The 27,480-nt window shown below is 38.1% G+C and overlaps 2 protein-coding genes and 1 long non-coding RNA gene across 6 annotated transcripts in view; 2 read left to right on the forward strand and 1 right to left on the reverse strand.

Annotated features, from left to right (window-relative positions):
- The first annotated feature begins 1 nt into the window (after position 1).
- Positions 2 to 1,697, forward strand: FAHD1 (fumarylacetoacetate hydrolase domain containing 1). The gene has a single exon (XM_044979242.1). It carries the CDS (start codon positions 233 to 235, stop codon positions 902 to 904), a length of 672 nt encoding a protein of 223 aa, XP_044835177.1. The 5' UTR covers positions 2 to 232; the 3' UTR covers positions 905 to 1,697.
- A 2,458-nt stretch (positions 1,698 to 4,155) lies between these two features.
- Positions 4,156 to 25,310, reverse strand: MEIOB (meiosis specific with OB-fold). 4 transcript variants are annotated; one of them, XM_044979234.1, is made up of 15 exons: positions 25,149 to 25,310; positions 22,661 to 22,711; positions 20,885 to 20,960; positions 17,514 to 17,571; positions 15,313 to 15,444; positions 14,423 to 14,495; positions 12,139 to 12,334; positions 10,916 to 11,016; positions 9,779 to 9,831; positions 9,584 to 9,679; positions 8,034 to 8,135; positions 7,229 to 7,382; positions 6,626 to 6,809; positions 5,615 to 5,701; positions 4,156 to 4,650 (listed from the first exon to the last, which is right to left on the reverse strand). In XM_044979234.1, exons 3-15 carry the CDS (start codon positions 20,951 to 20,953, stop codon positions 4,540 to 4,542), a joined length of 1,416 nt encoding a protein of 471 aa, XP_044835169.1. In that variant the 5' UTR covers positions 20,954 to 20,960; positions 22,661 to 22,711; positions 25,149 to 25,310; the 3' UTR covers positions 4,156 to 4,539. The 4 variants fall into 4 exon arrangements, with proteins under 4 accessions (XP_044835169.1, XP_044835170.1, XP_044835172.1 ...); XM_044979235.1 differs by having other exon boundaries at positions 25,142 to 25,310; XM_044979237.1 differs by lacking the exon at positions 25,149 to 25,310 and adding an exon at positions 25,004 to 25,027.
- LOC123343816 overlaps positions 25,194 to 27,480 on the forward strand; it is a 29,334-nt gene continuing 27,047 nt past the window's right edge. The window contains exons 1-2 of the long non-coding RNA XR_006572369.1: positions 25,194 to 25,366; positions 25,949 to 26,044. This is a non-coding gene — a long non-coding RNA (uncharacterized LOC123343816). The remainder of the gene's footprint in view (positions 25,367 to 25,948; positions 26,045 to 27,480) is intronic.

Raw genomic sequence — 27,480 nt, forward strand, 5'->3', positions numbered from 1 at the left:
CGGAGCGGGGAGGGTGGCTGGCAATGCATTAAATTCGCTGACTGCAGCTTCGCCCAGGGAAAAAAGCAGGGGCGGAGCCATGTATTCATATACAACTCTATGGTTGTCAGCTGAGAGCAATTGGATTGGTGCAGAAAAAATGTGTCTCCTCTGGCCAGCCGTAGCTGTCAGATGATTGTTCTGCCCTGGTCACAGTTCATCTTCTGACACAGAGGGAAGTTTTGCAGGGATCATGGCTTCTGCCAAGCCTTTGGCCAGGTTCTGGGAATGGGGCAGAAACATCATCTGCGTGGGGAGGAATTATGCAGAGCATGCCAAGGAGCTGAAAAATGCTCTCCCCGCCGAGCCCCTTTTTTTCCTGAAGCCTTCCTCAGCCTATGTCCGGGAAGGAGACCCCATTATCAAGCCTTACTACTGCAACAGTCTGCACCATGAGGTGGAGCTGGGAGTGGTGATTGGGAAGAAAGCCCATGCTGTCTCCCAGAAGGCCGCTATGGACTACGTGGCAGGTTATGCCCTGTGCTTGGACATGACAGCCAGGGACACCCAAGCTGAGTGCAAGAAAAAGGGCCTTCCCTGGACCTTAGCCAAAGGCTTCAATACATCGTGTCCGGTTAGTGATTTTGTGCCCAAGGAAAAGATACCAGACCCACACAAACTGCAGATCTGGCTCAAGGTAAATGGTGAGCTGAGGCAAGAAGGGGAAACCTCTTCTATGATTTTCTCTATCCCCTACATCATCAGCTATATCAGTGAAATCATCACACTGGAAGAAGGGGATCTGATTTTGACAGGTAGCCCCAAAGGTGTTTCTGCTGTACAGGAGCATGACGAGATACATGCTGGAATAAACGGCATCATCAGTATGCAGTTTAAGGTGGCACAGCAATCACGCCAATCTTGATGGGGGAATCTGTCATTTCGTTTGGGGGAGCGCTCTACAGCTGCCTTTTAAAACAGCCAAAGAATGAAGAAATACCTAGATGTCTGATTCCCAGCAGCCTAAAAGAATGTATCGCCCAATCCTCTTGGAAACAATGAAGAATCAAACGTACTGAGATAAATTAGGTTTTGTGAGCCTTCTTATAAAGGCCCCTGATAAGGACTACCACTGTTGTAAAAATCAAGCTTTTCACATTATTGAATGGCACACAGATCCAGCTAAAAATATGTATATGGTAGAGAAGCACTCAAGCAATCTGGTTAATGTGTTATATTTAAAGGAAGCAGCTTTAAAAAGGAGAGCTGGGAGTGTGTGAGAGAAAGGGAATTGTGATGAAATGCCAGTTTAGGAAGTACTCTAATGAAATTAGTTTAAATTAAATGTTCTGTCATACTGTTTTTGCCCTAATCCTAAAACTAATTTAGTGCTCCGGGCATATTGTCTTTATAATAAACATCGATTTTTGCTAAGGCATGCTGAGGTCCTTCAAAATAAGTGTCCACAAATTTAAAATTGTTTAAGAAAATCAGCATTATTCTCACCACTTTTTTTTTTACTGCCCATTAATTTTTTTGGTGGGGCAAGGTGACATTATCAGCACATGAAATTTGGTCTTGTTAAAGGAAAAAATCACCGTGGTATACTGCACCACAGGTGCATGTTTGCTTCTTTTATGTGACTGTCATTGAAAGCAAATTGTTTTTGAAAGGAGGTTAAAAAATTAAAGGATAGCTGGCATACACAATATACAGTATATTTACAGCTGGTCTGGTAATTAACTTGGAATTATATTTCCTCAAAATCATGCACATGATTGCCAGGAGGTCTCGTTAACTGCAGCACTGCATAAGCCTTCTGGTGGCTGATTAACAAGTTTTGAAGAGAAAGCTGGGTGCTCCTAATTCAGAGGTGAATGCTGCATCAGTACAAGTCATTGGGCAGCCAGAAGGGGAAAGGCATTTTATAAAACACAGCCAACTATAAAATGGGGATAAACAAGGCTCTCTCACCTTCGCTAAGTGCTTTCATTTAATATTTATTAAAATTAGCAAAATTTAAAATCATACCATTACTTCTAGCAAACTGTGGCTTTAAAGAGAATTACTTGATCCAGGTATTAGTAAAAAACAAAACAGCTTTAGGGAAATTTTCAGCAGTTGGGATCCAATTGCCACATAAGCAAAGTGTCTTGTCCACTAGAAAATCCCCTTGATACTCTCAGCATTGAAAGTTCACAGCTTCTGCAGAAGGCCAACTTAATGAGAGGAAAGATCAGCCTCTACCAGAAGCCCAAAACCCCACAAACAGCTTTCCACTTAACACTGTGCATAATGCCAGAATTTCTATTAGTTTATGGCTGGTCCCCTGGTACTGGCTTTCCTTGTTTCCAGGTGCTTGGTAACATCAAAATACAGCAAAAAATAAAATATTTTCATAACTATACTTTCCCACGTAAACAATTCCTGTTATCGCAGCAATGTTACAAGTTCATGATTGGGGGAAAAGGTGGCCAGTGCACTCATGTATGCAGAAAGATGTAGTCCACAGACGTTCTAAGATGTGGTATATATTGTGGAAAAGTTTGAGATTCCCTAATTTAAAAAATCCCTTTTCCTCCTCAAATACAGCTGTGCAGCAAATAGATGAACCTAGAATAGGAGTCAAACATAACCAAAAGGAAAGGGGATGTGGGCTTAGCAATGTGTTAGCAGCTGGTAAAGCTTTTTGGACAGAGAACTTTTCAGTGCAAAGGTATTCTAATCACATTTTTTATGTCTGGGATGTGCATCTTGGGCCTTCTTTTGTTCTTCCCTCACAGACTTCCGTTCCTCAAATAAGTCAGGGAGAGCCGTTCATAGTATGCTTTGGCCTCTAATACAGTTAAACTATGGTTCCATTTTAAAGCAGACAGTCATGTTTGGAATCATTTCGTCAGCTTTGGACTGTGGTCCCTTCTAAGTTCATGTCAAGCTGACTAATTTCTGTGGAAAAAACCACCTCCATGTCAGAACCACCCCCATTCTGAGGGAATCTGCGGACAAGCTCGGTGCCAGGGCCGGCTTTAGGAAGTGCGGGGCCCGATTCAAACAGTTTCAACGGGGCCCCAGCAGGAATGACTAAAAAAAACACGTAAAAAAACCACATGGGGCTTGTACTCATCGGGTGGTGCTCCTAGTCGTCGTCGGCGGGTCCTTCACTCACTCTGGGTCTTCAGCGGCACTGAAGGACCCACCGCCGAAGTGCTGCCAAAGACCCGGAGCGAGTGAAGGACCCGCCGCCGAAGTGCCGCCGAAGACCTGGAGCGCCGCCGGGTGAGTAAAAATTAAAAAGGAGCCTCTAGCCAGGGAAGGGATTCTCGGCCACTTGCCCCCTACTTCCCCGGCAGCCCTGCCACTGGGCACGGGGCCCGATTCAGGGGAATTGGTGGAATTGGCCTAAAGCTGGCCCTGCTCGGTGCAGTATCATTCTTAAGAAGTCTGATTGCCATATGTAGAAATTGAGCTGGGGAGTCTACACGACTCCATTGTGGAGAAGCAGGAAGCACAGAAGGTCTATTGTGATGGCTCTTAACCTTTCCAGAGTATGGAAACTCTTTCAGGAGTCTGATTTGTCTTGTCCCCCCAAAAAATTTCACCTCACTTACAAACTACATGCTTACAAAAATCAGACATAAAAGTACAAAAATGTCACAGTGCACTATTACTGAAAAATTGCTTACTTTCTCATTTTTACCATATAATTATAAAATAAATCAATTGGAATATAAATATTGTACGTACATTTCAGTGTATAGTCTATAATGCAGTATAAAGAAGTCATTGTATGAAATTTGTACCGACTTCGCTAGTGATTTTTCTGTAGCCTATTGTAAAACTAGGCAAATATCTAGATGAGCTGATGTACCCCTATGGGTACGCAGAGGTCTTCCAGGGGGTACATGTACCCCTGGTTGAGAACCACTGGTCTATTGTGTTTTGTAATTTAGAATTACAGGAATTTTCCCCAAAAAGGAGTGGTTATCCTCTTCAGCTAGAGAACACAGAACTTCAGTGGGCCAGCAGTCACAGAAGATCATTTTTGGCTAGAGAGAATTCCGTTTTTATTGCATTGTGATCGCTACTCTCCCACGCTATACAAGATCACAGATCATATCTACCGCAATAATTCAAGAATTATAGTTTTAGAATTTCTTTCCTATGGGTATATTGTAATAAAAACATGTTTGCAGTTTAGATTAAATAACTGTTTATTATCCCTTTGAGCATTTTTCAAAATTTATTGTAAACTGAATGAAAATTGTTTCCCTTTCTACTTAAGGGGCTTAATTCAACAGAAAGTGCATCAAGATGCCAAACAGATTTTTTCCTAAAATGACCCCTAAATAAGCTTTTCTAAGATGAATAATATAAAACAGAAAGATCAAGAAGATATAGGCCTATTTGTAAAGTTCAGTAATAAACCTGTTACTCTTTTACCAATCTAAATACATTTAACAAAATACAAGTATTGCATCAAACATCTTTTTTTATAATAATGTCATTTCAATGCAGTACAACCTTTTTAAATCCTTCCAGCTGTTAAAAAGCCAAACAATGTTATTTTCTTCCTTTTCCTGACAAGCTCTGACTGGCCTCTACAGGATCTGCTAGTCTGCATGAAAGCAAGTTCACTCTCAATCCGGTTCTCAAACTGGGTGACAAAACCAACTGTAAAAATAAAGAATTGTATTTTTTCTGCAAAACATTTCAAAATTTCTTGTTTTCAAAGTTATATACAATATTTCCCGTCTCAATGAAGCATATTGCTTATATGCCTATGAATATCAAAGATAAATGCTTCCATTTTATGGGAACCAGACACTGTGTGGGATAAGGAGAGGTATGTGTTATAAAGAGTTAAGTTTAATGAATGTTAAAGAAAAGTTTGAAGCCAGGTTACAGTAGCTCTATAACAGGCCATTTTATAAAAAAGGGAGTACCATACAGTGCACAGTAAAGTGTATGGTTTAAAAAAAATCAGGCATGTTGCATCAAAGCAGCAAATGTTTTAACAATTCACTTCTCCAGCTGTGTGGGTCTGTATTATTGTTGCCATTCCCAAGACAGCTAGAGACTCTAGATACTATCATATTCCCTTCCCCAAAGGCAAAGCCATGTGTGGTTTTTTTAAAAGTTTTAATTTGCATAATTAAATATGAAAGGTAATATTTACACAATCCTAGACACAGTACAATATAATCAAACATGTAACTTGGTCCCTGATCCTACAAACATACGCATACTTAAGTTTATGCACCTGAGTAGTCCTAATTAGGTCAATGGTACTAATATGTTTACAGTTAAGCACATGCACAACTCTTAAGAAGACCAGGGCCCTAGTCAGCAGTGGCCAGATCCTGCAGGTCTCACTCAGATTTTGCCTGAGTAAGGCCTACAGAAGTAGCCATCCTGCTGTCAAAACCCAATAATGAGGACATTTATTTTCTTGTATTATATTGTATTATACAACAATTATATGCATATAAATTTATAAACCGTTTAACTGTCAATAAGTACACTAGGTGACTATCTTATGACTGTTAAACATCATTTTATTTTAATATAAAAAATCCTTTCCCTAACTGACACTAACAAATGGTTTACTTGTTTAGTGATAACACTACATACTTACTTTAAAATAAATTTTGCTTCGTTCCAGGAGAAGGTGCCATTTTAATGCTGTCTTCTGCTCTTCCATCAGAGTGAGGAATTCATGGACCTGTTGAAATGATCAAACAACACACTTATTTCTGAAACACATTAAATTATACATGTGAGTGAAAATCACTTTCAGAAGATACTAGAATGACCACAAACTTAATGCCCTCAAAGGAAAATGTGAAACTCATTTCTTCAGTCTAATGTTCCAACAATCATACCTCACCAAAAAAAAAAATTAGCAAACAGAAACGCTTCCCACCAACTGGTGGATGGAAAGAGAGAGAAGCTATTCACTTTAATAAACTTGTAAAGCTATCAAATATCACAGAGATGCATGTTTTATAATTACCTAGATATATTGGGTAGAATAAACTGCTTAATGTTCAGAGAGGCAGATTAATGGAAATATCAACTATGTCTCCAGGAAAGTGTAATTTTTAAAATGAAAAAATAGGGATCTTCTGTTGAATCTCTTTTAATCAAAGTAAAGTTTTAAGAGGATCAGCACCGTTATAAATTCTTAAATAAATTTAAACATGATTATTTCTTTCTAGGCATTTGATAGTCCCTAACTATATAGTAGAATCTCAGAGTTATTTGGAATCAGAAGTACACAATCAGGCAGCAGAGCTTGTATATATATGTAAAAAAGCAAATACAGTACAGCACTGTGTTAAATGTAAACTACTAAAAAATAAAGGGAAGCAGCATTTTTCTTCTGCATAGTAAAGTTTCAAAGCTGTTTAAGTCAATGTTCAGTTGTAAACTTTTGAAAGAACAACCATAACATTTTGTTCAGTTACAAACATTTCAGAGTTACAAACAACCTCCTTTCCTGAGGTGTTCATAATGCCGAGGTTCTACTGTGTAAGGAGTACAAATATAATATAGCAATAATAGTAATTTTTGGCTTGCTTCACACAGCTGGAACTTCACACTCTTAGATCAGATCAACCAGGGGAAACTGATTTCTATTATTTACCGTGCAGCTTAATGTTTCCTCAGCTACAACATCTGAGAGGTTACATGAACGTAGAGTGCCTGTGTGATCTGTAAGATCAACTAGTAAATCAAAACTGGTAAAGACAGACTTAGCATCTGAAGAGTTGTCATTGCAGAAAGTGCATGTGTTTGACATTTCGTTGACCACATAGTGGCACCCTGAACTGCAAGGAACAGGAAAAGACAACCTATTAATTACAACAGGTATACAGTTATTTATTGTCAATTTGAAATTGTTCCCTAGACCACCTGACCTTCCTCCAAGCCCACCCCTCCAATGGACTCTTCCTTCCAGCCAGATTCCTTCATCTTTTACACTCATATAGAGACAAACTGGCCCTTACTCTCCTCTCTCCCTCCAAAGGCCAGAGAGGGCAGGCCCTATCTCTAATCATCTCTGACAAACTACTACATCTGAAACCCTCCATTCTAACAAGACCAGATCCCTCCGCCCCTCCGCAGAGCAGTTTCATTTTACTTTCCTGGAACTAGGCAAAACATTGTTTGATCTCAGTTGTGTTGGGGTAAAGAAGAGGAGGGCAAATGTTTTTTATATAAAGTTAAAATATAAACAGCTGCTTACCACCTGTTTCGTATAATTTTAGATGTATCAGTATCAATGTTCAATGTAGAAATATAAGCGTAAATAATGCCATAGACTGGTTCAGGTTTTCCCTCATTCTGCAAAGCTTTTACCTTTAACTGCTCCACAGTATAAATGTCAACTATATTCTGCACTAAAGTTGAAAGGAAAATGTTAAATATGTCCAAGAAAACACCACTACATAAAAAAAAAGGACAAAGTTCAAAAAGGCATAATGGGTCTGATCTAAAGCCCATTTGAAATCAACAGAAAGACTCCCATTGACCTTAATGGGTTTTGGATCAAGCTCATAATGAATATAAAAAAGTGAGACATTCAGTAAAGAAAATACTTAAGTAAGAGCTCCAATCCAGAGAAGATAAGTTTTACTAGAAAACATTTTCAAATAAAATATTTGTCCTATTTATTGTGTGCTTCCTGTTCTAAATATATTCATATATAGGCATTTTATATATAATAGTTTGCCCTGATTTTTTCTTATTTATTCATATGTATTCAGTTTAGGTCTCTTTCCCCAAGGCCAGTGCGTTTCCAAGAATAGTACGTCAAGCTGTTTGCAAGTAAGCATAGCCATCCACATTTGAGGTACACAACATCGCCAGCCAATTTGTAAAACAGCTCAATAAAGGTCAGGTCCTGAAATTCTTAAACAGGTGAATTTTTCCATTGAAGTCAGTGAGTTTTACCTCGATAAAAAAGCTGCAGGAATAGGCCCGAAAAGCAAATGACAGTAGTACACAGCCGAGTCACATTAAATCAAAGGAATATCTGGAGGAATGCTTACAATTTATGGATTCTTTTAACTGATCCTCAGTTATATCATCCAAAGCTCCTGTTGCTGCACTCTCTTTTATGAAGTTGAAAAGAATATTTGCTTCTGGTGTGTCTTAAATATAAAATAAAAATTAGCTATGAATAAATGTCCCCTGCAAAAAATGACAAGTAAAATGTCTGAATTCTGAAATTATTGCTATTTTTATTCTGGTAGCAGCAAGGCCACATCATTCTGCAGTGAGAAGAGAGATGCTTCTCTCATTCTCCAACCACTAATACATATATGGGATGCACGAAGGAAGCGTAGATGGAGGTGCAGCAGGGAAACCAGAAATTATTGTTCACTCGGCACCTGACTGCCCCTTCCTGCAAGAGGGGAAAAATACTCTAAAAATATGAGCAAAATGCTACAGTAGCAATGCCATTCCATCTCACTAACACAAGGACAAAGGCCTAGGAGGAGTGGGAGGGCCACTTGGGCCAGGGAGTCAAAGTAAAACAGGCCCAACCCTTCCACACAGATCTGCAAAGCAGAGATTCCCCTGTGCACCATCCATGCACCGCACTTTTCTCTGGCATCAGGACCAGCTCCGGTTGTACTGCCATTCTCTCTCCTGCCATGGATACACCTCTTTATGGAGTTCTTGTCACAGTGAGGGAGCTAAGCATCTATATATGCGCCAAATGTCCAGAGACTGTGGGGCACATTCAATAGGAAGTAAACTGTGTTTAGCAGCTCTTGGCTGACTTTGTCCCCTCTCCACTCCCCAAAATCTAGAGTCCCCAACATATGACGTTCACACAAGGGTCTTCCATGGACTTGGGTGAAGTGACTGGGAACCCTGCTGCTGATCTGATGTTCTCCTGCACAGACACCAACTCAGCTCAGATCTTCACACGTTCACTCCTTCCACCCCACCCACACAATGGAATGAGAACATCTGGCCCTCAGAAACCATGCAACTGTTACTTTTACAAAACAAGCACAATGCTATTTACAGGAGAGACAAAGCCTTAGAGAATGCTTCCAACTGGTGAAGATGACTCACTGTGTAGGCAGCTAGTGTTAGATCAGGCCATTCTTTTCTTAGTTAAAATTAAATTTTCATATGTCTCTGCAAACAGACAAATTATAAATACGCTGGGCCAAATTCTGCACTCAAATGCTCACATTCATTGCTCACTGAAATCAGAAGATGCATGTGAGAATCTGAGGGCTGAATTTGACCCAAGAACTCTACCTATTAACCTACAAGTTATTTTTACTGGGTTTGCATTTTGTACCTAATAGAGAAAGAAAAAAATATTCATGTCACAATGCTTAATAGGAGACTCAGCTAAATTTTAACTACTGATTGGACAGTTGTGCTAAATATTATAATGCTAGGTGTTAGACAGAAATTAGCTATTGTATGTGGTGACATTTTTCTTTAGCTAAAGCTTCAAAATTTCTTTTAAATTCTAATGCAAGCTAAATTTGAACCAAAAAGTTAACAACACTTTCACGTGAATTATTTATCTATTATAGCCTACAATATGTGGGCTTTAACAATCTCTTACCTGGATTAGTTGTAAAAATGGTTTTTGATATAACAGTTGCAGTCATGCAGTTCCTAAATTTGTCAAAATTTATTCTCAGCTCTGATGCAAATATTACTGGACACAAAAACATAATTCTTTGTTATTTTAAATAAGTATCACACTAAAGATAAAAAACAACAGCAGAAATCTTTCACAAAAATAGAAAAGGGATACCTGTTTCTCGTGGCATCCAACTCTGCGCAAGCTGGATAGATTCATTATCCCAACTAAATTAAAAAAACCTGTTTATTTAATAGTGAAAGCATTGGGAACATGGGTGACAAAATATGAAAAATAGTAGGGATTAGCATTTATGCCATTAAGGAGCATTCATTCCCCTCATCCTTCCCCAAAATATTAAACAAAGATTTAATTATAGGTTAAAATGGTCAGAATGACCCCAGTCCAGCCTTTAATTGTGCATGAACACTTCTGTGTGCATACCATTATTTGTATATGCAAACTACTAGGTTTATATAACCTGTATTTGTATGCTATGTGCACAAGCACAAATGCTTTTGGGTGTACAGATTATATCACCTGTACATCCAAATGGTTATGCAAACACAACTACAAGCATATTTTTAAAATATAGTCCACCAAGTAACTACAAAACTTTCCTACGTTATTTCTAAGTGTTTGTTTTCATTTTAATCCCATTTTACCCTAACTCCACTTCCCGTTATTAATTCTGCTTTGGTTTTTTATCATCTTTTATATTACCTTTTTAACTGGTTGGTTTGCGGAGGAAATGCACTGCACTTACAGCTATTTTAAAATGGCAGGTGCTACATAAATGCATATCTAATAGTATGTTTACTTTATATTTGCTAGGAGATTTAATTATAAAACTGTTTACCTGTGAATGTGCTGACAGCCATGCATAAGCACATTCATGCAAAGGTAGACCTATGTTTGGGAGCAAACAATACATCTGTTTGCATAAATAAAATGTCTATTGGTCTGATTGGCAACAGTTTATTATTCCATACCACTGATGACCTTTCAGAATTTATTTGTAGTTCAGCTTCACTCTGACACTCTTGAGCTGTAAGTTTGTCAATAACTCATAGAAATAGATAACATATCCAAGGTCGCTATCAGATATCCTTTACATATAATATTGTTTAATGGATACTGCTGCCTTTTAATAAATATTGCTGCTTCATCACAGTGGTCACCCAATTAATACTGTATTTCAATTAACTAACTACAAGATTATGGCAATATTTACTACATTCAATTTATTCTCTCTTTATCTACGCTTGCTTTAATTTGTGTATTTGAATAATGATTTAGTGCATAATTTACCAAATCATTGCAAAGGACAATTCTGTTTCATCATACAGCTTTACTTCACACCTCTGACCTTTCCTTTTGTCTGAAGTGGTAAAGTACTTTGGCTCCCCAACCTTGAAAAGTAAGAAAAATATTACTATTCACCTAAAATATATAGAAGAATTAAAAAGAATCAAGCTAGAAAGGAAGAGTCAAAATGATTAAAATATATAAAAAATGACAACAAGCAAGAATACAGAATGAGTTTGCGTCCCTGACCATCTTAGCTAATAGCCACTGATGGCCTGTCCTCCATGAACTTATCTAATTATTTTTTGAACCCAGTTATAGTTTTGCCTTCACAACATCCCCCGGCAACAAGTTTCACAGGTTGACTATGTATTCTGTGAAGAAGCAAAGTTTGACAGTATTGTCTTTAACCCCCAGAGAAAGGGCCAAACTTGTGTATTTCATAAAAAACTGAATGAGTTATATATGTGAAGGTATCCACGGACACTATGGTTTACTTTGAAAAAAATGTTGATTTCCAGATATGTACATCTTCTATGCATGTGCTGACATGATCCCAAAACAGTGTTTGATTTGGAAGGTTTCTATTCTCATAAATCTCCTCTGAGATCACCTGTACAAAACCTATTTACTGAAAGTACCAGGATTTGGCCTAGCGTGTACACTTGAATGTATTTCAGAATAGCGGGATTGGAGTTCATAGACAGACCATCGGTACAGTAGTTGCAATAAATTCCTGAACATATCTGGGGCTCTATTGTGATCTCAAATATGCAGGTGTACCTTGTTTTCTCAAACCTCTTGATATTATATTCGCAAAGCAGATCTTTTAAGCTACAGTATGTGCTGGTGTGTGCCTGCAATTAGAGCTTTACACATCCCAAAGAAGTCCTAGCATCCCAAAACTTAAATATTATATTTATTAACTAATTTTATAATCTAATATTTACTTTATAAAAGTGGACATGTATGTATGCAATGAACATTGAAATAAGTTATCCCCTTGCATTTTTGTATCAGATAAAGCAATATATTATATACATCAATCCTTATGTTGCATTTTCTTTCTCGTATTAACTCAATCCATATGACTGCAGACCAAGACAAAAGAAAATAATTGCTTCAGGCAGCCATGACCCTGTAAATCTAAATCTACACTGAAATCAATCAGGGCTGCAGCAGAAAAAAAAACCCCTCTTCATTTTGTTGTAGCACGTCTAACTTACCGACTTCACTGCTGCAAGCACATTAATGATTCTTCCATCAAGGCTTTGCCCATTTGCAACAATGTCACCCAGAGAATAGTAATCCTGAGGATCCTTTACAGGTAGATGCAACAGGGAAAGCAGCTTGGTGTCCACTTCATAGTGGCAACAAATTTTGACCACTGAATGAGTCTCACTGAGCAATAATTTGTAGCAGCTAAATTGAATACATAAAAATGTATTTTACACATCACTAGTACACTATCCAGTGAAAAGTTACATCAGTTCATAGCGAACAATGTCAATTGATGTTTTTCTATAGGATTATTACTGAGGATGACAAAAGGTTAAGAAATAAAAGTTGTTATATCTTGATAACAACTTGTCAGTTTTTCATCCTAAGGAGAAATGACATGTTTATGTTACACTTCATAGATATTTACTACCAAGAAGTCAACATGCATTATTAACAATGTAAAACATAAATCCATCACCCTTTCTGCACTTCACAGGTAGTTTTTCTATTGTGATATATACTCCATGTAATGAAACATTTAAAAAGTGCTTTACAAAGTGTTAGATTACATACTATTAGGACAGCAACTCAGTAACAATGTCTATAGTCTATAGTACTTAGATTGTAAACTTTCTGGGACAAATACCAGTAATACTACTACTACTACTAATAATAATAATACACACACACACACACACACACACACACACACACCATTAGCCAGGATAAAGGAGTTCCCTCTCCACAGATTCAAATGCCTGAAGAATATATGAGAAAAGGAAAAGGTCCTTGCTTTTCCTTCTCAAACAAACAACCCTCAATCGATATCCCATGCTGGAATTTGAGTAGATAAGGTTTGACTCAGTTGTTCAACATCTGTGACAAACTCCGCTCTGGGTTAGGATTTACAGAGCTAGTTAATCTCATTGTGCCATCTCAAATTTTCAGATACCTTTCACAAAGTTAACTGAAACCAAAATAATCGTGATGCCATATAAACTATTTTTAAAAAATAATGCTATAGTGTACTAAACTGCCTTCCAGCTAAAGACATGCAAACGGCTTTTGACAGGATTAAACATCTTTCCATAAAATGATTAAGTGTTTAATTAAACACAATGGGGCACAGTCATCCTTGGAATAAATTCAATTAACTTCAACATACGTTACTGCAGGCATAATGTAAGTCATGCTTAGCTACTGAGGATCTTTACTATATTAGTACAAAAGCCCAAGGTCCACATCATGACTAAATCCATTTCCTTGTAAGACTGTTTGGCAGAATATATAACTATATATTGTTCAGGACCCACAAGTGAATGACGACAGATACATGGATACATTTTAAACAGCAGGCCACAACTTTATTAAAATTTAACATCACTGTCTGCCCTGTTTCCCTATACCAGGAATCTGAAGTGGGTCCAGTGTGGATTTTATAGGGCAACTCTGAGTATACTTTTCACTGCCTACCCCAAGGATTCAACTTGCTCTTCTGAATCCTCTCACCTTTCCCCCTGCAAAGAGGATAGAGGATCCCAAAGAGGGACCCCATTCTGCAGGGACTTCAGGTCTCCCTTTTTTCCACAAACCTTGGATCCACCAGCAAAATCCTACGTCTCTGATGTTCTGGTTGCTGGCCCTTTGGCCTTTTATCCACACTGGACACTGGCCATAAGTTGTGATGATTAACATTCATAAAGTTCCTCACATGAAATTCCTAAATACTACACCTATTTAACATTATTGTGTCTCCTGCACAATATGAGGAAGGAAGGAATGGGGGGGGAAAAAAAGAAAGAAAAACCACTAGGCCACAGCCAGTGTGTCCCTGATGGAAAAAATTCCTTCCTGATCACTTAAACAGATGATCAGTTAGACCCAGAGCAACCTAAACACATAGTTCCTATATAACATAACAACAGGGAGAGGGGGTGGGTTCAGCTAAAAATAGACAAGAGGCTTGAAAACCCTAGGCCATGGTTTAAATAAATTACCGGGGGAAGCAATAGCCAATCTCTCTAGCTGGCCAATGGGCAGCAGAGCACTCAGTATCCCAGTACACACCCACTTTTAACCAAAAGTTGTCCAGCACCTTACAGATCCAACCAAGTATCCCAGCCATTAAATCGGTAGTGGTAGTGGATGGAGGAAAGCATGGATGCATAACATTAATCTTGCAATTTTCCAAGGGAAATTGCCTCATAATAACTGTCTAGTCTGACAATTATAGACAATATTAATCATGATTATTCCACAAAAGAAGCTGGAAGTCTACTTTAAATTTACCTAGGAGTTGTGGGATTGAATTTTTCTTCCTTTTCTAGTTCCTTTGTTTGCACTAAAGGATTTTCAATTGTCACTGAAATGAAATATAACATAGAAAAGTAATATTAAATTAATTTAAAAGGAAGAGTACAGATATGTACAGAGAAATGTATCTAGGCAATTGTTTATTTGTTCTAGGTTAGATTGCAAAAATTTAGTTATTACAAATATTTTAAAAGTGCTTTAAGAGTGAAATTCTCACCTGTGCAGAGGGGTCACACAAGGACAATATACCATGTCTCACTTAAGCCCTCAAAATATAGCTTATGTGGAACTAAAGTGGTGCACAGTCCTTGTGCAGGCTTTTTTCCACCTTATAAGCCTGATCCAAAGACCACTGAAGACAATGGGACTCTTTCTACTGATTTTAAAAGACATTGGCACAGGACAAATAAATCAGGAGCTTTGGGGTTTTTTTTAGCGGATTGTGTTGGGGATTTTTTTGGTGTGGGGAAGGGGTTGTGTCTAATCATTTAAAAAAATTACAACTGAAATAAAAATGTAAGTAAAAATGCTAAATTATCTTAACACACAATTTACTTTTAATGATTAATAATAATTGAGCACAATGTTAAAATATAGATCCATTAACTATGGATGGGTTCTGAGTGGCAATATTCAGTGGTTATATCTGGGGCAGGGGTGCTGTTGACAACTGTTGCAGCTTTGATTTTAAATTCTAAAAGGTTTACTCCCTCTTCCTCTATACTTATGTAACTGAACAATTTGTTTCCAATTAAATTGTTCTCATAATCATCAGATGAAAATATAGTAAAACCGCAAACACATGACGCTGATTCACAGGAAAAAATATTCAAACAGAAATACGTTAAGAGTAAACTCCAACTCACCACAGTCACCTACTCTAAAACTTTCTGAAAGCGATCTAACATACTCCTCTCTGCCCCAAGAATTTACATTTATAAAGTAAGCTGGTGAATCTCGAATGGTAAAACTGAAGGTGTATCTCTCAGATCCAATGTCTAAAAAGAGAAACAATGCTTTTAATATCAGATATGCATGAAAGCATGTCAATTCAATCTGATATTAGTATTATTATACTTAACCAGATTTTACCATAACTTTAAATAAAAGTGTTAAATAAGTTAGTGTACAGAAATTTGGTAAAAACCACTAGAGGTCAGCAGATTTTTTAACTATGAAATTTGGTGTTCATGAATGGGAGCTGTCTGGCAACAATAAATACTGTGGTTCAAACAGATGCTGTGCAAGTCTCCCCACACTCGGCAAAGCACTTGTCATCCAACTTTTAATGGAGTTTTATATTATGTAACATCATGTATGTTTAGGAGTGTAAATCAGTAGATATGCACCAAAAATGTTATGTGTACATCAGAGAAAGATTTAAGATCAGCCAACTATAAAAATATATAGCAGTGCAAAATGATAAAGCAACACTAAACAGAGAACATATTGAGCTAACTTCTCTGCTGGTATAACTCCACAGCGGTCAACAGATAAGAGAATTTGGCTTACAGCAACCTCCCCAGCAGTAAAACTGGCATGAAGAAGTGTAGGTACACTTCTACCTCGATATAACGTTGTCCTCGGGAGCCAAAAAATCTTACCGTGTTATAGATGAAATTGCGTTATATCGAACTTGCTTTGATCCACCGGAGTGTGCAGCCCCAGCCCCAGCCCCCCGGAGCTCTGCTTTATCACGTTATATCCGAATTCATGTTATATCGGGCCGCGTTATATTGGGGTAGAGGTGTACGAGGCAAAAAAACTCATGGGTTGAGATCCTCACTTCTGTTCCAACCCCTTTACACTGCTCAAATGGGCTGGAGCATTGATTCCCCCCAGGCAGGCAATCAGGTGAACAGCCTTAAGGCTGCCTCTGGAGGACCTGTTCACAAACCCTTGCAAAGATGACATGCCTGGGGACAGAAGGGACTCACTGTGGGACAGAGCCAAAGCTCTGCAGAGATTCCAGGCAGCAATGCAGCCCATAGGGTAGTCTTGGGAAGCCACCATAACTTAGTTATACAAGGGGCCTCTCCAGCATTTGGAACAGTCCAGGATCAGGAGGGAGCAAAGATGAGAAAAAGTCACCCTTTGCTCCCTCCTCCTGCTAGGCTGCTATTTCTTTGCTGAATACAGAATCTCATCCATGAAGCTGTCTTTGGATCATGCTGCACTGTAACCTTGTTATTTGTAAGTTTTCAATAAAACCTGTATGGTGATCCACACACAGCAAGAATAATTCTGATTACAATTACATGGACACATATCCTGGTATGTATTGTGAACCACTGAATTTAAAAGTTATGCAGATATGTTCCTAGAGAGGATTCTTCTTCTTGGGAGTGCCAGCAGCAGGACTGAGCAGTGAATGTCATGGAGACTGAAGTATCCTCTCTCCCTGAAGGCATTTCCTAACAATATCGTGCCATACCTAGGGTGACCAGATGTCCCGATTTTATAGGGACAGTTCCGATATTTGGGGCTTTTTTTCTTATATGGGTGTCTATTACGCCCCAACCCTGTCCTGATTTTTCACACTTTCTATCTGGTCACCCTAGCCATACCTGTTCTCTGGATAAACAGACAACCTCACTCTTCAGTGCTGTCAGTTTGGTACCTTTCAATTCCAATAAATTACATACAAAACACTGTTCTCATACAATTTAAAATGTATGCAGTGCATGAATCTGTGCCACTGAGACCCAAACAGCCCTATTTGCTTCACTCTTCAAAATACATCCTTAACACTTCTATTAAGACAAAGAATTAACATAAAAAAACAGCAACATTTCTGAAATGTTCTCAATTAGAGAGGGGCCAAAATTGGCATCATCTTCCCCATGCCCTGAGCTGGGGTTATGGATCTCAAGCACCTCTGCTTTGGGGTTTTGAAAAACAAAACTGATGAGAGTTTTGCCAAATTAATACTGTTCCTTCTGTCTCTGAAAAAATAAGTTTGATCTTTTCTATTTTTTTTAACACAAAGAAAACTAAATATTTTTGTTTTAGTCATACAAGCAAAGTTATACCACATGAGAAACTGAAATTAAAAAAATAACTCTACTTTTTCGGTCTGGAAAACCTTTGACATCTGTTTTCCCAATAACTACACCGATTATACTCTGAAAAACAAAAAAAGATTATAGTATAAAAATATTAAACACACATGCATATGATAAATTAGATTTCATGGACTTATACTCAGATGATAATAAACATATTATTGACTGATAACCATTTTAATGTATTTATTCCACGGTGCCACATAAATGAATGGCTTAAACATAAACATTCAGTTTTATAAGAAAAAAAGTAACTAGTACAAAATGGTAAAAGAGGCCCAAACATTTGCCTGTGTAAAAAGCTGTGGGAGGAAAAAGGTTACCTAAAAATGTCTATAATTTTCACTGTCTTCCCCTCAGATAGGCAGGGATAGCTGGACTATGTTGTGGGCATGGCATGTGGCTCCCAAAAATGTACTAGTCCAAGATCTGCTTAAATTCACAATGGAGAGAGACCCTATTGCTTTCAGCCTCTTTGTTGTTATTTATATTACTGTAGCTGTCATTGACCAGGATCCCATTGTGCTAGGTGCTGTACAAACACAAAAAATGGTCCCCGCCCTAAAGAATTTACAATCCAAGTATAAGAAAAACAACAGATAGATACAGGCAAATGGGGAGTACAAGGAAATAATCCACATTGGTCAGCATGATAAACAGTGGTCTCAGCACACCACCAGCCTGACCTCCTGAGGTCCTTTCCAACCCTGATGTTCTATCATGGTCAAGATTTTTATAGGCATCACAGAAAAGGAGGTTTTGGAAGCAGGATAATGAGGTAGCTTTGCAGATGTTTATGCAGCGTGCCTACCAAGTGTAAAGACAGCATGGGAAAAAGCACAAAGGTGGTTGTTTGGAAATTTAGCAAATGGGCAATGGAGACTGACATTGTGGGCTGACTGGAGCCAGGAGTCAGCATCTTAATAGTGGATGAGAGGTGGTAAATTGAAGAGGATAGGATGTGAAGGCCTAAAAAGTGAAGACCGTCAAGCTGCCTACCACTTCTGCAGTCTTAGCATCATCAGTTTAGTTCCCACTAGTTGACCTACTGCCACTCGCTCTCTAGGACCATTCCAGTGGTCACAGAGCATGTATCATTTGCATTTTGGATGGACAACATCTCTGCATAGCACTTGCGCTTACATTGAGTGGATGTCCCTGCAATTTTGTTGTTCCAACAACAGATGGAATATATGACCCAGTTAATTGGTATTTGCAAATGTAACAATTTAGTGGTCAATACAGGTTGAATTCTGCACTAATTTACAACCCCATGCTACCCACCGATTTCTCTGGAGGTACACAGTGTAAGTCTGCTCAGAACCTGAGCCCATGTTTATAGTTTACTTTCAATCACTAGGTGGAGCACAGTAACTGTCCTATCCTATAGTTATTTAAAGGATCTCATTAGAAGCATGTGTTTAATACAGTGTAACTTCCTTGAGGTCTTCAGAGCTTTCTTTCATACAGCGTTTTCTATCAGTCCACATAGCATTGTTTAGTTTTTTTAAGCCAGGCTGGATGGCAATTAAATGAGCTTGCAACACATCCTGTATGTCATTGCTGGTAATAGGGAGCTAGTACTTGGAATCTGAACATGTGATTTAACGTCTTGTTAAAAATTTTAACCTGAAGTATTATTTATTTCAGCCTCTCCTAACAAATTAAATTTCCCTACAGTAAACTAAAAACTAATTTTAACTAATTAAAATATGTACTCATTAGTTTAACATGTATTGATAGATTTTTTTGTTTTTAAATTATCCACCCATCAAAAGCTAATTAGAGAGTCAGGTTTAATTTGTAGTAATTGGATGTTTCTTAGATGAAAACAATCTGCTGCACTCAAAAATTACAATTTTGCTTTTAAAAGGGAAAATATTTTAACTGAGCTGATGGATCAATTTATTTGTGAATGATGACAAACAACAAAGACTTTAATGCATTTTGCTGGGACAGGGAGAATTTATGAAAAGTTGAAAAATGACAGCACAAAATACCGAGGTGTGTGTAAAAATATCTCATCTGCTTCAGTTCCTTTTATGATTACCCAGCTTTCATTATTTAAAATAGACAAGAACATTGGACTAAATTGTCCTCTTCCATAGAAAAGCTGTGGCAACAGGGAAAGTACTTGGAAAATTCCATGTGTTTTCAACTTTGTTTCAATGTCATCAGAACTTCTGTAGCATGTATGGCCCTGCAACCATGTAGATACCCTTGGATCTGTGGAGATATCTGGCTACAACACCACAGCTCTCAGTGCATCCAAGCTGAAATTCAATCTCTGTTCTCCAGGCTCCTGCACTGAGTAGCACAAAACCTTTGAAACATGCTGTCACTGGTGGTCTAGTGGAGACCATTATAGCCCACGACTGAGGGGACTATGAAAATTGGAGATGGAGTTTCTGGAGCAGAAGGAATGATATAGCCCAGAATATTAAAATCTAAACTTGAAAAGCAAATGAAATGAAATATATGAAAATTAAATATATGCACTGGGATTTCCTATTTTGATAATACAAAGTCAATGAGCTAAAATGCAAAGGACAGTTATGCTAGTGTATATTACAGCCTAATCTTGCAAGATTTACTCTCATGCGTACAGTAGTCTTGGTCCTCACTCAAAGTGTTAACAGTTAAATGATAGAAAACATAATATAGATATATACAGTAATAAATCTAAACACAGATCATAGAACTAACAAGTAGTATTAAATTTTGCTGCTCAATGAAATTTTTTGTTGCACCTCATTCCCCTTCCTTTTCTGTTTATCTTAATGTATTCTGAGGCTGAGTCCTTATCATTTTATAATCTATTAAGTGTCTAGACCATTTTTTGTTTTAAATAATTAAAGAAATAATAATAATAAACCCATTGGGTATATAATCTTGAAATCTTTACTCCCGCTGACATCAATAAGAGTTTTGTCTGAATAAATAAGGACTTCAGAATTTGGCCCAATGGGACTACTTATGTGAGCAGAGGTTGCAGGATCAGGCCCTTTGTCCATAACTTGTAGCCAAAGAATATCACACATTCCTGATGTGTTATGACTATATAGTCCTGACTCTGTATGTGCAATCACTAATTCAGCATTCATTTAAAATGATACTAAGAGGTCTCTGATACTTCCAGATAATGAATTGCCCAGTCAATATCTATAGTTGTAGTACTCACACTATGGACAACAGCAGCAGCAATTTTCATTTTCCTGGTGTGTACACAAAGAAGGTACGGTACTTTATATCTAACAATTACGCTGATGTTATGAGTTTCTAAATACATGTCAATTACATAATTTTGCAGTAATATAATACAGTCAGATACAATTTCATCTGAGAACAAAAGTACGATGTTGCTGAGACTTACAGGGCGAGCCAGATTTGGATGCAGATCTGAAAGTGCAACAAAGTTCTGTGTTGAAATGGAATAGGCCATTCTTTATCTGTAATTTGAGAAAACTAATTTAAATCTAAAAATCAAAACAAATCACTTTGAATTATTCATACTGAAATTGTTAATAGAAGTAATTTTCTTTAAGAAGTTTATTTTGACAAAGAAGTTTGATAAACAGCACCTGTCTTCTGTAAAAGTTTTAAATGCATTTCACGGCTTCTGAACTACCAGTTTTCTTACTGTCCATGTTTGTATACATAGTCATTATTAATTTCATTTTCCATCCACTGTTCCTAGAGATATTTTGGGATTTTAGTACTCTTAGGCCCTGACCTTGCAAATACCCACACTGCTTTTCCTACATGGGCAGTCCCATTGAACTTAATGGGACTGCTCACATACATAAAGTTACTCAGATGTGTAAAGTGTTTCTAGAGTTGTAGCCTTAATTTGAAGTTATAATTAACTACATATTACTTTAAAAAAAATGAAGGCCCTATTTCCTTAGACTTATTCTTCGGCAGCATGTTCTACTTCTGGCAGTATGAAAAAGGGTTTCTAAAGGATGTTCAGTGCTAGAACACACTTTTTTCTCGTCCTCAATTTTTTCATCTATTTACTAGAGTTTTGAAATTAACAACAATGTAATTATTTTCAAGATGCAAATTTTGATTGTAAAGGGCCCACTCCTGGGAAATACTGAGCACCCAAGACTCCCACTTATGCCAGTGCTGGGCCATAAATGCTTTGTCAGCCTGCCTGAATGCCTTTTGTAATTTCAGTGTTTCAATTCCAGGGCTGCTCCCTGAGGCATTTATTGATACTTTGCAAAGCGGTATCAGATCCCCTCTTTTATATAAGGAGCCATCAAGATGTCTAATACATAATAAGACATATTATAAGTAAAAATAATTGAATAATTGTCAGCATTTTTCAGAAGACAGACCTGTAAAGTCTGGAGACATCCTTCTTACAACTCACAATACTTGATACTTTGTGAGAGTTTTAGTTGTTTTATCCTGCACCACCACCATTATATCTTTCATAGGTATTGGAAATCTCTCTCACTTTCCTTTTTCCAGATATTATATATTCATATATTAATTTTCCTTTGACAACTCATGAGAGTTTTTAAAGACATTTTGTTAAGGTGAGACTGACTGCAGTAGTTTTGCCTGGTCTTTTGTGGAAGGTCTTTGTCAACATCTAATTCACCTTACTTTCAGGATGTCAGACACTGAACTCACTGATTGCTTCTGTTAATTATAGAAGATTAGTTAAGCTTTCCAGAGCTTCTTGAAATGAGCAGTTAGTTTTTTTCTCCAAAATGAAATAAAATTTCCCAAGGCAACTACTAAATATCATCATCATGACATCATATGAAAATTAACATGATAGGGATGCAAGCAGGACTATGAAGAGTAGCAGAGGGAGATAAATACAGTACTTCCTATATGGAAGCTCAGAACATCCAGTACACATTTAAGGAATTTGAGGATTCTCAGATTATGGTTTAAGTAATTTTTGAGATCTTCATTTTCTCAATTGATTATGATCTATTATGAGAATCACAACAGAAACCTGTAGTGATTCCAAGGTATCTCCGGTGTCTCTATACAGTATTCTCAAAAATTACAATGGGAGGCTCTAGTTTAATAAGAGTAGTGTCAATGCTAAAGGATTTCACTACTATGTGGTCCACAATCACATCTTTCTTCAAACACCAGAACATCGTAATTATACTTTTACCTTTTTAGTGACTAATCAAAAGGTAGAACTTATCATTTGTTGTGGCCGATCCTATTAAAAGAAAAGTTTATAAAAACAAAAATAAAACAGTGCTTAGATATTGCAATGATTTGACAAAGATGTACAGAAATAAATAAGTAGAAAAAGATAAAAAATAATTCCTACAAAATATCCACTCCTTTTCCCTCCACAGAATTTTACATACTAAGTCATCCCAGGCAAGCCTCTAATTCCATTGAAATGGAAGTTACATTTGTAACATCATTATCTTCTGCTTGAGCTTTTGTTGTACTGAAAGTTTAATGTCTCCAACTACCAAAGCTATAATGTGAGCACCGAAAGTAACATTCAGATTCGCAGCTCTCTGGTGTCTATACCCAGGAGGCTACTGCAGAAGTCCAGGAAAAGTAAATGAATGGTACTTCTCATCCATATTGTTTCCTTTTTCCTCCTTGTCACACCTACAGCAATTCTATCTGGATCTCTCAGAGGGGAAAAAGTAGTATGAGTTTTGTGTTTTGTTTTTTAAAAAGGTGGATCATAGATTCATCAGAATATCCTAACATGACATCCATTTATTCCACCAACCTGTATTCCCTTCTATTACCATGGATAGAAAATATATAATAAAATATAAACCATTCTAAAACCATGAACTAACAAAATACTTCATAATAAACTTGGCTTGACAAATGAATCAAAACTTGTCATCTCCCTCTGTATTTTGTTTTTTATTCTTTATTACACCAAACTTACTTTGGGACAGACAATTTCTTGGAAATTTTAAATGAGGCATCCCTAGATCCCATAACAATATCTGGATTCTGGACATTCTTGCCTGCTTATAAACTTTAGTCCATCAACTATTATTAAATGAATATCACAAGATCCTGAATGCTGTGATTAACAACAACAAGCTAATAGTATATTATTTATTTAATACAACCAGCAAATGCTCATCTACATGAAATGGGATTCCTTCAGAGTGAATTCATAAATCACACAGCTTATGAATAGAAAAAATGGCTCTAAAAACAAGAGCAAGACATTTAAAACAGAACAAAACTAGAAACAATTCTGGAACAATGTGCTTTAGTCCCACTGACTTCAACAGAACTTACACATGTGCTTAAAAATTAAGCACACACTTAACTGCTTTCCTGAATCAGGACCAGGTTCAAGGATGATGTTCCAGTCATAGGGGCAACAGGACATACAAATTATGAAACAGTGATTTTAAGCAAAAAGGTGAATTCTCTATCCTCCGTCACAGAGGTCTGTTTTTCCTATACTGCTCCCATATAAACCGCAGTAAAACATCAATGTAAGTAACTTTTGTGTGATGAAAAATAGATTTCCTCATTTCCTATGAAATATGTTATACAGAAGGTACTAAAGCAGACTGCGTATCAACAGGGCGGCCAAGAGGATTCAGGGGGCCTGGGGCAAAGCAATTTCGGGGGCTCCTTCCATAAAAAAAAGTTGCAATACTATAGAATACTATATTCTCGTGGGGGCCCCTGCGGGGCCTGTGGCCTGGAGCAAATTGCCCCACTTGCCCCCCTCCCCCGGGCGGCCCTGCGTATCAAAGAAAAATATCTGAAAAGCAAAGTAGAAAATCTTTAAAAGCATTTTAAAATGAAAATCTCACAGAAAGATCTCAGTGATTTATTTTAGAACCACTGTTAACTATGGGCCAAATCCTTCTCCTATTCAATTAAATGGAAAAATTGATATTAACATTAAATGGGAAGAGGATCATGCCCAAATATCTCCAAGGCATCTATCAATACTTTCTTCAAACACACTGTTAAATAATTTACCACCCACTGAAACTGAATTCAGTAAAAAAAGATTGACTTGAATGACCTATGTATCAAATGGAAATTAAACAGGCTATCAAAGATTTAAAAATAAAAACTGCTACTGGCTCAAACAGCTCAATTGTAACATTCAATACTATGAATCACTTGCGTTTTAATGAGAAATAGAGGGCCCAACCCTGAGATGCTGAACACCCTCAGGTCCCACTGAAGTCAATGGGGACTGAAGGTACTCAGGACCTTTTCAACTCCTCCCAGGATCAAGCCCTTACTGACCAGGGAGGATAAGAGCATTTTTCCACACAGGGTGATATAATTATGTTGGAAAAACTAAGCAGAAATCTTTGATGGGTCAAAAGTATCAGCCCAGCTCATTAATCCGTTTTATACCACGCTATTCTAGAAACGTCTTGATAAAGTGACATCCTGTTGCCTCAAAGGGGAACCAAGGTAACGCTCTCAGTCTAGTGGTGTAACTATCAAGAAATAAGACAAGCCCCTTTCACTCAGAAGAGCAGACCCGCCCTCTGCCATGCTGGTCAGCGGTGGACTGGTGCACCGGCGGCGAAGTCCAGGACCTGCCCTCGTCGGGTAACTGGAACCCGCAGAGGAGGGGCCCTGGAGAGTGCCTCGATGTCTTGGAATAGAAGAAGCGGACCGCAAACCCTCTGGTGGTGACGTTCCCAGGAACGGGAGCCGGTAAGGTGAAACACGTCGTCGTCTCTCTTCTCTTCACTACAGGAAAGGTGGTATCCTCCGACGATGCACCGTGCATGCAGTCGCTAGAATGGATTGTGCCATGTGTCTGTGGTCACAGCTCTTTTATGCAGTTTGTGGCGGGAAAACATGGTACAGTCCCAGCAAAGGCGGGAAACAGTCTGAGGTAAAATTGTTCTTGAGATCGCCCAGTGGCCGGAAAAACCAGTTTGATCAAGTTATAACTAGGGCAGGATGACAGGGCACTTGGGGGTGGGCACAAGATGGAGTTTGCAAAATGGTGATTCAGACTCCATTTTGAACGACTGCTATATCCTTACAAATTACATATTGGGTTTAACATGCACATATTTTAATAAACTATAACAGTATAACAAATTACACCCAACAATCTCACCCCATTAGCCATCAGTTATCTTTTACATATTTTATTATCTTGATATAACATCACTGCAATAATATGGGGGTGGGTTGTTTAGTTTGGTTGTTGCACTTGTAAGAGCAGTTAAGACAATGCAAGGTCTTGGCATCACTGCTGTATGGATCTGATCCTACACTATTCCAGATAGTGCTCATCACCTTATTATCTGAGCTCCTTCCAGTGGTCTGCTAACTAAGCAACATGACTACACATCTGATATATGTTGTTTGTCCTGTCATCTTCTCCCAGTCCCTAGAGGGAGAAGCGAGTGCAGTGTCATGTTTCAGTTGAGTTTTTTTAATTTCTGTTTGGTTGTTTTTTGTGTAGATATAAAAATAGCCTACACGCCATCCTTACTCAATCTGAGGTGCCAATGAAGTCAAGAGGGGCTTTGCTGGAGTCCGCATGGGGAGGACTGAGGAGGTAAGTGGTTATTGTTAGAGCCAGGCAAATCCACGGATATTCACGGACCGTTTTTGTGGATTGGATGCGGATACAAATTTTGTATCCGCTCAGGTCTCTAATTATCATCACTTATTCAACACTTAAGACACCGTAAGGAGCAACGATTATTGGGGTGGTGACACCTGCTCACCGGTCCCAACACAACAGGGAGCTCTGCCTGCAAACCCACACTGACCTATGGCCCATCATTAGTGCTCTGCACTGGCTGCCCTTGGGAGGACCAGAGGGTTGGGGCAGCAGGAGGGAGTGTAAGGATGGGGGGCCCCCACCTCTGCACTCTCCCCAAATCCCAGCCCTTAGGTGGTCCCCCAAGGGCTGGGGGGCGCGTGGAGATGTGGGTGCCCTGAGAGGGCTACAGAGGGAGGGGCGAAGCACATAAGATAAGCAGGGGTTGACTTTAAGCACATTAGAATCCCGTTGCAATCCAAAGAGATGCCAAGCATCTGCTAAAGGGCTTGGCCACAGGAACGGAATGAAGCACGTGCTTCCATTTAAATATACATTTAATCCCAGTGAAATTAATGTTACTACTCATGTGCTTAGCTTTAAGCACATGCTGAAATGCTTTGCAGAATCAGGGAATTATTGCAGAGGTTACAAGACAGAAATTGCCTAATGCTGAAGAAAAATGATAATTTGTCCAATGTTATCGCACCAGTCACCTTAAAGAGGAGCTGTTCTTGTTTTCCTTCCCTAGTGAAGGTCTTTGCAAATATTCCTTCTCCTTCTTGGAGTTATTTTTAAAAAGTATTTGTATACAGTTATAGCTGCAGTTTCAATTTGCTGTAGGCAAATGGTTTTGTCACCCCCAAAAGCCCTTTCCACACACAGACAGGATTTTTTTTTTGGCTGTACAATATCTTCAGTTTAAAAAACAACAATATAAATAGTCTTCAGTTATACTAAAATTATGCATATATATTATTTCTACAAAAGCAATATATTAAGGAATATAATTCATATTTTTGTCACCGGCTTGTTTTGGTGTGTTTTTCATTTAAATAAATAAATGAATTGCGGAAAGCTACATCTCAGGGTGAGCTAGCACAGTCAGTCTCAATACAACACCATGACCACTCTTTCCTGAGAATCATCCTGCTTCACTGCACATTACGTTTGGTTCCGGAGATCAGCTTTACAGAGAGGGCCTGTACTGTCTTAATAATGAAGTCAGCACCTCTGATGTGCAAAGAAATGGTTTCTGCCTTTTCTGGCAACAATGCTGTGCAATAGTTTCTTCTTAACAATAGCACTGACGTGTCAATATAGCCCTGATGAATATGAACAGAAATGAGGGCAACACATGTCTAGTTCTTGCCACTTGATAAAGAAGTCAAGGGTGACTGAGCAAAGGTCAGAGCTGAAATAGTTTGCATATATGGCAAGAGAAATGA

Source organism: Mauremys mutica, chromosome 11, assembly GCF_020497125.1.
Source record: "Mauremys mutica isolate MM-2020 ecotype Southern chromosome 11, ASM2049712v1, whole genome shotgun sequence".
Classification (NCBI taxonomy): Eukaryota; Metazoa; Chordata; order Testudines; family Geoemydidae; genus Mauremys; species Mauremys mutica.

What these genes read in the sequence shown, in the direction of transcription:
- FAHD1 (XM_044979242.1), top strand. Translation starts at nt 233, where the DNA reads ATGGCTTCTGCCAAGCCTTTGGCCAGGTTCTGGGAATGGGGCAGAAAC.
- MEIOB (XM_044979234.1), bottom strand. Translation starts at nt 20,953, where the DNA reads ATGGCCTATTCCATTTCAACACAGAACTTTGTTGCACTTTCAGATCTG. An exon ending in AGGTTTTCCAGACCGAAAAA is followed by an intron (nt 15,445 to 17,513) that starts GTAGAGTTATTT and finishes TTCTCTTTTTAG; the next exon opens with ACATTGGATCTGAGAGATAC. An exon ending in TTCAATCCCACAACTCCTAG is followed by an intron (nt 12,335 to 14,422) that starts GTAAATTTAAAG and finishes TATTCAATTTAG; the next exon opens with CTGCTACAAATTATTGCTCA.